This window comes from Phyllostomus discolor, chromosome 1, assembly GCF_004126475.2.
Source record: "Phyllostomus discolor isolate MPI-MPIP mPhyDis1 chromosome 1, mPhyDis1.pri.v3, whole genome shotgun sequence".
NCBI lineage: Eukaryota > Metazoa > Chordata > Mammalia > Chiroptera > Phyllostomidae > Phyllostomus > Phyllostomus discolor.
The window spans coordinates 193,253,145-193,262,560 of NC_040903.2; the positions used below are offsets into that span (position 1 = coordinate 193,253,145).

General features: G+C 53.5%; 1 protein-coding gene across 5 annotated transcripts in view; it reads left to right on the forward strand.

The window, feature by feature from the left end:
* Positions 1–8,682, forward strand: part of SMOC1 (SPARC related modular calcium binding 1) — a 150,372-nt gene extending 141,690 nt beyond the window's left edge. For 3 of the 5 annotated variants that reach the window (XM_036011549.1, XM_036011522.1, XM_028506532.2), the window contains exons 11-12: positions 1,230–1,474; positions 6,674–8,682. In XM_036011549.1, coding sequence (XP_035867442.1) covers positions 1,230–1,474; positions 6,674–6,690 — 262 coding nt within the window. In that variant the 3' untranslated portion in view covers positions 6,691–8,682. The remainder of the gene's footprint in view (positions 1–1,229; positions 1,475–6,673) is intronic. The other 2 variants (XM_028506533.2, XM_036011531.1) reach the window with 1 other exon arrangement.
* Positions 8,683–9,416: the final 734 nt, after the last annotated feature.

The window sequence follows — 9,416 nt, forward strand, 5'->3', positions numbered from 1 at the left end:
CCTGTCCCAGTGCCCTGGGGACTGCGTATCTGGATGCATGGAACTCCAGGCTCATCTCATGCCCCCAGCAAGGGAAAGCTGCCGGGAACTTGAATGCAAGGGCCTGGACCCCTCTCACTTAAGGCCAGTTCCGGGCGGCAGGAGACATGGGACTCCTGTGGCTTTGTCCTTCTGGCCAGAGACCTCAGTCTCTCCTCTGTAACAGACCCATCATTGGCTTTAAAAGTTTTAAGTGTCAGCTGGCACCCTGAGTCCTGTTAGGGAGGAGATGAGGCATGAGTAAACAAAGTGGCGGGTCAGCCGTGAGTGCAGTCGTACATGCAGACATGCCACTGAATGGTCACCAGTGCATGTGGACCGTTGGACATGGTCATTATGGTGCATCTAGACCCCTGGGAAGCTTTCTTGGCTGCTCTAGTCCAGCGCTTTCCAGAAGAATCCCCTGGGGGGTTTCTAAAAAAACAGGTGGTGTCCTGAGTCCACTCCAGCCCTCCTGACTTAAAACCTCTCTCTGGAGAGACTCACCTCTAGCAGGTCTGGGACGTGCTGGTTTTAGAATCTCTCTCTGTGTCCATTCTAACTGCCTTCTTCTCGCGATTCCTGTTGTACTTGGTACCCGACAGCAATGGACCATGGGAACATCACACTTCACACTGAGCTATCACTGTCCGGTTTCATGTTTTTGGCTCTGTGTCGTGAGACAGTGAGCAGCTTGATACAAGGGGCTCCGTTTCTCCCTTCAGAAGCCCTCCCAGGGCCTGTCCTAGTTCTGGGCTGTGGTGCACACCCAGAGCACACTTTCCCATAGTCACCTTCATTTGCACATGCATGTTCATGTGTGAAGAGCAGCTTGTCTGGCAGGGAACACTGGGCCAGGAGGAGGACAATTTAGACCCAACCTGTGGTTTTCTGAGGTGAGTTAAATCCAAACAATATGTCTTGAACGCCCATCTTGTACCAGGACGTTCCTGGCTGTGGTAGAAGGTGAGGCAGAGTCATGACATAATAGGTGAACTTAGGTCATTTAGGCTTGAGACTCAGGGTGGAGAGGAGAGCAGGATTATGCTACGCCGAGCGGGCCTGGGAGGCCTTTGGCTGGAGAGCCATTTCTACCTGCCTGCCCATCTGAGGGGCCTGGCACCTGACTCGAGGAGAGAGTTGTGGGGTGAAGGGTTTCTGCAGCATCCTGAGCTGTGTTCTCTGGGCGGGGGTGTCTGCCTACGGCCCAGGTTCTCAGAGCCGGACCCCAGCCACACCCTGGAGGAGCGAGTGGTGCACTGGTACTTCAGCCAGCTGGACAGCAACAGCAGCAACGACATTAACAAGCGGGAGATGAAGCCCTTCAAGCGCTACGTGAAGAAGAAAGCCAAGCCCAAGAAATGTGCCCGGCGGTTCACTGACTACTGTGACCTGAACAAGGACAAGGTCATCTCGCTGCCTGAGCTGAAGGGCTGCCTGGGTGTGAGCAAAGAAGGTGAGTGCTTGCCTTGGTGATTCTGACCTTCCAGTACTTGTCCCACCAGGCAGAGGGACCAAGGGCCCCCCAGCAGATGGAATCCCAGGGACTCATTTGTTTGGCTGTTTCCTGGGAATATGTTATATTTTGTGCTAGATGCCTGTACACTAGAGGAATTAAAGTGTTTACATGCATTGTGATAAGTGCTATGAGAGTGTATTAGGATAGGCCAGAGGAAGACCCACACATGTAAGGGCTCAGCACAGTGGAAAGCTGTCTGCCTTGCCCACATAATAGTTCAGCCTGATTCCAGGTCATGGTGCATGTGTGTGTGAGTGTGTGTGTGTGGCGTGCAGGGAAAAGAAGGAGTGCAGATTGCTCTGTACAGCCACTCTGAGATCCAGGCTAAGAATGACTCTGCCATCTCTATCATGTGGCTCCCAAGGTCACCGTGGGGGCCACCTGCATCCCCAGTCAGCCTGCAGTAAAGCCTAGAGCCGGGCATGTAAGGGGGTTCATGGGCCAGCCTGAAAGCGACGCATGTTACCTCTCGTGTTTCACTGGCCAGAACTCAGTCACTGGTCCACACCCAGCAGTGAGAGAGGCTGGGAGCCTGGGAGGAGGAGGAGAGGATGGATTCTGGCCAACATCTAGTTATCTCTGCCACAGGCAAACAAGTACTAGAGTATTATAGAGACATATGTAAGGGCACCTACATCAGCATGGGGACAGATGGCCTTGGAGAATTTCTTGAAGTGACTGATGTGTAAACCAGGGGTCAGCAATCCCTGGCCATGTGCCCAGTCTAGTCCACGGCCTGTTTTTGTGTAGTCTGTGAGCAAAGATGACTTTTGCATTTTTGAAGGGATGTAATTTTTTCAAAAGATGAAGAAAAACCAGAGACAATACATAGTCCACAAAGCCTAAATTATTTGCTATCAAGTCCTTTACAGGTAAGGTTGCCAACCCCAGTGTAAACCAGCACCTGAGGAAGGAGTGGGCATTGGCAAAGCAGGCAGGTCAGAGGAGGGAGGTGAAAAGTGACGATGCTGCGATGAGGAGACAGAGTTTGGGAGGAACTGAAAGATGTGAGTGTGACGCAGGTGCCCTGAGGATGGCTGGAGAGGGGAGGTGGCAGGAAGCAAGTAAGTTTCATCTTCGTAAGGTTGGTGGGAAGCTGTTCAAGGGGCTCAGTCTGAGAAACTAGAGATCAGTTTGCTTAAAAAAATTATCCTGGTTACAATGTGGGAAACCGAATGGAGGTGAGCAAGGGCATGGTGCCCAATGGGAGACTGTGGTGTCGTGCAGGCAGGAGGTGACGGTGGCCCGAGTCAGGAAGGACACTGGGGGATGCAGAGGAGTGGGGGGACTTGAGAGGGGCAGGACTTGGTGACTGGGTGGAGCTGGGGATGGAGGCTGTTTGGGCAACGAGATGGGGGGTCCCTTCAATGAGATGGGTAGTGTGGAGGAGGAGCAGAGTGGACATGGGGGTGGGGGATAATGTGTATGGCGGGGACGTGTCAGGCGGGATGCCCTCCAAGGATGAGTGGGTCTGTAGAGCTGGCAGAGGGGCTGGGCTGAAGATGCTGGTTTGGGTGATGCTGGCTCACTTGAAATGGAAGCTTTGGGAGGGCTGAGGTTGCCTAGGAGGAGACCTCAGGGCTTTCCCTAGTTCTATCCCTTGGTGGACAGTGCAAGCCCAGGGGACAGCATGGGCAGCGGCTGGGTTACCACAGGTACCCAGTCCCAGGAGCTGCCCCCTCCATCTCTGGGTTTCAGCCCGGGTTCTGGGGTGAGTGTTCTTATCACTCTAGGCACTCTCATCTGATGAGGCAGCCACTCTATGTCCCCACAGTGCTCTGAGTTCCCAAGACACAGTGAAATGTCATGGTTCAGACCCTGCCTCTGCCACAGACTAGCTCCTTCACCATCCATGCACTACTCAACCATGTGGGCTTCGGTTTCTTTATCTGTAAAATGGGACTAAACATAGCATCTACCCCATAGGGCCATTGTGCCGATTCAGTGAGACCGTGAGTGGCAGCATTTACCATAGTGCCTGAGACATTGGAAAAACTCAATAGAATATCAAGCATTACTCTTCTTCTTCATAAGATTGTTGCCTCTGTCAGCAGCACTTATCATACTGCATTGCACGTGGCTTTTCTGTTTCCCCCTTGAAGCCACAGACTGTACCTTTCGAACCCCACCCTCTAGCCCAGTGCTCAGCACCTAGCAGCCGTCCACTAGAACCTTGTCAGATGGGTGAATGAATGGGTGAGGGGTTGCCCCTTGCGGTGACATGACGCTTCAACACACTGGGAATCTGCGCTCATTTCACAGAGCGTAGGCAGCGGCCAATGTTGGGCAGAGACCATCCAGTGTGATTATGGACCTCAGGCTCCCCAGGAGCACTTCTGAGCTGAGCAGGAGTGGACTCCCAGAGGTCTGGAGTGACTCTGCCCTCAGTCCCTTGCCCGTGCTGGTGGTTCTGGTGCCCCCAGCACACAGGCTTAGGGGGGCACAGTGCAGTGACCTCAGATCTACAGAGCTCAGGGAAGCTTCCTACTTTGCACTGAAGCCTCCCTGGGCACCAGGTGCCTGCCAGTCCCTGCTGATGTCCAGGGCCCGAAGGCTTCCAGCTTTGCCTCTTACTATTTCTGCAATCTTTGGCAAGTTATGTAAACTCTGAGCCTCAGTTTCCTCAGGTGCAAAATGGGGATGATGTTATCTACCTCATAGATTTGGTGAGATTTGACAAGATGGTGCATGTGAAGAACTTAGCCTAGTACCTGGTTCGTGGTGAATGGATACAAGCAAATTAGTAGCAATGGAGGAACACACCCAGGGGCTGGAAGCAGCTTCCCTCAGTCCCTCTGCTCTGGAGAGCTGCACAAAGCCACTTGGGTGGATGGCTGGAGGGAAAGGAGCACATGCCTTGGTCATCTGGTGTCATGTGGTGCCCTCTGGTGGTCCAAGAGGGGCTTGCATGCCAGATGGGGAGGTGGAGGGGGTGGGGGAAGGAGGGATGCAGTGTTGAGGGTGACTATAGCTTTGGGTCTGTAGGACTGAATTTTTTAGAAGTGACTCCTGAACACGGGTACTTTTAGCAACCAGACTCCTCACTGGGAGCTGAATTCTCTGTGGCATAAAAAGGCCAGACATTCTGAAAGCCAGGCCTCTTTCTTAACTGGTCCTTTATCAGGATTACTGTTACCATACTGTGAGACACGCAGGGTAGAGACTGGTTTCTCCATTTTTGAAAAATGGCGCCGTCCCCCTTGGATTGCCCGAGGACACCTCCTGCTCTGGGATCAGGCCTGCTTTCCCTGCTGCCCTCTGCAGCGGCTAGGGCACGGTTCTGGAAGCAGAACACAGCCACCTCTGAGTTTGCTTCGCCACATAAAAGTACCAACTCCAAGCCTCATTCTGTCGCCCTAGTGTGGGGCTAATTGGATTCTTTTATATAAATATCACGTAAATTTGCTGCAAGAAGTTCATTCCATGACTTAGGGGAAGGGGTCAGCGCAGTGAGCCCTCGCAAGGGAGAGCTGCTCACTGCCGACTGCTCGTGTTCTTCCCACGCCTCAGTGTGGAGGGCAGGGCTGCGCAAGATTCCTGTTTACATGTGCAGGTCACTCTGCGCAGCACCGGGAGAGGCAGCTGCCGCCAGAGCAGGCGAAAGACGGCTCTGCTACCTCCCACCTGCCCGTCTCTCCCAGTTTGTTTGCATGTCTGTAAAATTGATGTACCTATGTCTTCCCCACGCCCCAGCCCACCCGTTCTCTCTCCTCTCTCCTCAGGTCTTCAGGAAGGTTAGCTTAAATGGAGGCACAGGACCTGTGGGTTCACTGACCCGTGGGTGGGTGTGAATTCCACACCACTCCACGCTCCACAAAGCCCTTTCTCCACCTGCATGAATTCAGTTGCTCCTCAAGGCAGTCCTGGGAGAGAGGCAGATCACAGCAGCAGGGCCGTGGCCCCAAATCTGTCTATAGACTGACCCAGAGGGTGACGGGCGTGTGCAGAGTCACACGGACCTCAGGGGTCACGGGCTGGTCCAGCTTTTGCTGTGCCTGCCTCCCAGCTCCCCACTCCCCCTATAGGAGACCTGGGCCCTGCAGAAGCCTCCCTGTGGGGCAGAATGGGTGTTAGCAGAACACACCTTGGACCCTAGTTAAGTCACTCAACTGCTCCAAGCCTCGGTTTCCAGAGTTGTCAAGTAAAGGGGCTAGGCCAGATGACCACCAAGATTCTTTCCCCCTCTGACATTCTGTGACTTGGAGAACCAGGGCCAAGGAGGGTATGCAAATGTCCACCAACACTCAAGCTCTTCTTAGCTCATGGTGGGGTGGATTCCAAACACGTACCCCGGGGGGGTCCTGGCCTTATGGACCTTTGTTTAATGTTGTTGGCTGGCACTGGGTTCACTCAGGCAGAGCTGGGCCACCAGCACCCACAGGACAGGAAGCACAACCATGTGCCACCTCTGGCTCTCTCCCAAGTCCACTCTTCATTCCAGGGCTCAGAGGGCACAGGGACCCAAGTGTAGAAGAAGCTCTACTTGAAGCTCTCAGGTCAAGGCCACTTGAGTGTCATATAGTCCTATTTTTTGCAAACGGTAGTCTTGGCAGCTTCCCCCAGGGAAAATGAACAGGCACAAACCCACTCAGTAAGTTGCCTTCTTTCTGGGGTCTGCTGCACGGACCCCTCATGCAGCTTTGGTTGCTACAGCGAAAGTAGAGAGATTGGCTGAGTAACCTAGCCTCCCATTTATTATTATTATTATTATTATTATTATTATTATTATTATTTGTTGTTGAGAATGCAAGAGAAAGATTGGTTAGTGCTGTGAGAATCCCGCCATCCCCACCTGTAAACAAGCACCTGTCACTTCTGCCAGCCCCAGGTGGAAAGGCTGGCATCCAGGAGAAGAATGGTTTGTGCAGAAGGCACAAGCCCAGGGTCCTTACTGGGCAAAGCCTAGTTCTCTGGAATACCAAATGTGTGCCCGTTGCCATGGTGATGCCTCCTGGTGGCAAAGGACGGGCTGGTAAAACATGGGCTTATCTGTAAGTCTAGGCCAGCTGTGTCCTGCCCAACCCCGCATGGAGCAGCAGATGGAAAAGGCTGCTCTTCTCTGGAAACTGATCGATGTGGTTGGATTTCTCATATGCCCAACTCTGATTTCTTCTTGTTCATACCGCCCCTTCTCAGCAGGACGCCTCGTCTAAGGAGCAGAGAACCGAGGGGCAGGTGGAGAGGCCTGGGAGGCAGGACGGGTCATCAGACGCCTGACCCTGGACGCTGCCACGGCCCAGCCACATCCCATGTAACATGAGTGGTGCCCACCGTGTTTGCACTTTTAATAACTCTTATTTGCGTGTTCTCTTTTCGGTTTCATTTGTAAACACCAATATCTAATACCACAGTGGAAAAGGAAAGGGAAGAAAGACTGTTTATTCTCTCTCTTATTGTAAGATTTTGGATCTGCTACTGACAACTTTTAGGTTGGGAGGGGGGTGTTGTGGGACTGAGAAGAAAGAGATTTATATACTGTATATAAATATATATGTAAATTGTATAGTTCTTTTGTACAGGTGTTGGCATTACTGTTTGTTTGTTCCCCCTGTCTCCCTGATGTGGGCTTTTGGAGCTCTGGACACATGGCCCAGGTTTAGGCTTAATGCCCAGCCCAGCTGCATTTGGTGTGGAAATGGCCCGCCATGTGCATGTGGACGGGAGCCTGGGATTATACTGCAGGCTCCCTCAGTCTCCCCCCGGTGGGCAGAGGGGAGTGCACCATGCCCTGGCTGTCGAGACTGGCGAGCCACTTCATGGCTGGCCCTTTCGGGGGGGGTGGGTGGATTGTGGGGGGGATGGGAGCTGCCTCTGCAGGAGGGCGACATTTAGCTCAGATACAAGTTCTCCCTGTTGTCCAGACCCCCAGGTGGCCGGAGATCCATAGGTAGACCAGGATCCTAGTGACCCACAGTACAGGTGTCCTTGGAGCATTTGCATTAGGTCAGTTGAAATATTTTCACCCACATTTAGTGCCTACTCTGTGTAAAACGTGAGAGGGGAGGCAAAGAGGAAAAAGGCAGAGGGTGGAGCCTTTTATGTAGATGTTTAATATTTAGGCAGCAGAAGGAAGAGCACAGAAAGTGTCATTGGTTGAGTGCAGCACCCACCCAAAGGAAGTCTCCTCCCCTGCAGACCTACAGCCCAGGCATCTGAGACCTACCCAGCCACCCTGCAAGGCCACTGGGTCAGGCTGGGTTTTCACCTCCACTCCCCACCACACACCCCCTTCCCCCGCCATCCCCAGTGGTCAGCACAAGCCTGAGGGAGGAGTGGGGTCCGTCACCTTGTTGGTAACTGAATGGTTTTATTTTTTAACCCAATACTGAGGTTCTTTCTGTTTCCTCAAATGTTTTTAAGGGCTCCCAGGCATGAGGCCAATTCCAGAGCCTCCCGGAAGTGCAGGAACAATAACCCAGCTCAGGCAAGCACAGGCCTAGCTGTCCCCAGACCTTTCACCAGGGCTCCTGTGGGAACTGCCCAGCCTTTGGGGCAGACGTGCAGCTTCCTTTGCCCAGGTGACCATGCACATTCAGACAGAGAGCGTCACTTAGCACCACTTCCCATGAGCAGCCATGGCAGCAGCGAGGGAGGGCAGGTACCCCAGGACTGGTGCCCTTGTTGGATTGCTCTTGGGAATCTGGCCTCACCTTGTATCCCAGTCCAGCATTCCTATTAGTGCACCCACCTTGCAGGCTGTGTACCCCACCTTGGCTTGGAATGCTTTGGCATGGTAAGGCCGCCTCCCCCAAGGCCTTGGGGGAGGACCCCCCAGGGGGAACATGGCCTCTTTGGGATATGATCTGAAGGTTCTGGCTGTCCAGGAGAAAGTCCTAGAGCTTGCCTCGGGGATGACTGGAGGCCCCATCCCAACACAGGAAGGGGGAAAGGGAGCTCTCGCCCGTCAGCCTGGCCCAGAAGACTCGGCGTGCTGGAGCTGGATGGACCGTCCAGTTGACCCGTCCCCTGCCCTGGCCCGGAGGAAACACATCAACACGGAGGAGGCTCCCCCTGTAGAAACCAGACCCTCCCCCAGGCTTCTTCTTTCTCACCTGTGTGTAGGCTGTGTTTGCGGTTTCCTTTGTGAGGGGGGAGGGACACTATTAGTAGCTTGTTTTATGAGAAATAAAAATGAGTAAACCTTGGTGGCTGTTGCCTCTTTCTTCAGGTGGCTTCCTCTGATGGCAGGCTTCATTTCCTAGAAGGTCTGGATGTTTTCTCTGGCCCGGGTGCCCTCCACTCTGATCCTAGGAAGTCCTGGCTGCTGGTGGCACTGCGCTTTGCTGTGAAGACATTGACTGGTCTTCTTGCCCTTGCCTACCATGTGTGTCCTCCTTGTAATTCTCCCTCTTACCTCCACCCACACAGCTGTTCCCTCCAATGTAGGGAGTGTCACTGGGAGGGCTTTGGGGGTGGCACTGGGGGGAAGCCCATTCCGTGGCTTCAGGCTGGTGGGAGTGGGCACATTGGCCACAACAATGCTCTAGACAGGGAACAGACCCCAGTGTGGTTCATGCCAGCTGTGTCCTCGTGTTGTAGGTACTTATTGAGACCGAGGCAGCTGGTCCGGGTCTCAGAGCTGGAGGACTTCAGGTGAGGCCTGGCAGCGAAGATGAGGCTCTAGATTCTCTCTGGGGCTCCTGGCAGCTTTTTCTCTTGCCCCCTCACTCTGCTTACAGCTGTCCCAAAAACAGCTTCCTCGCTGCGTTCTGAGAACCTCCTCCTCGTTCCTGTTCCCTTTACCACACTCTGCATGCTTGTATTTGCTAGTGAGCAGGTGGTGTTTCCCCTTGAAAGTCTCTCCCAATCCTTTCTTCAGTTATGCTTTCTTGGGAAAGGATCTAAGCCTTTGAATGTGGTTACACAGGTCTCTCCTCCT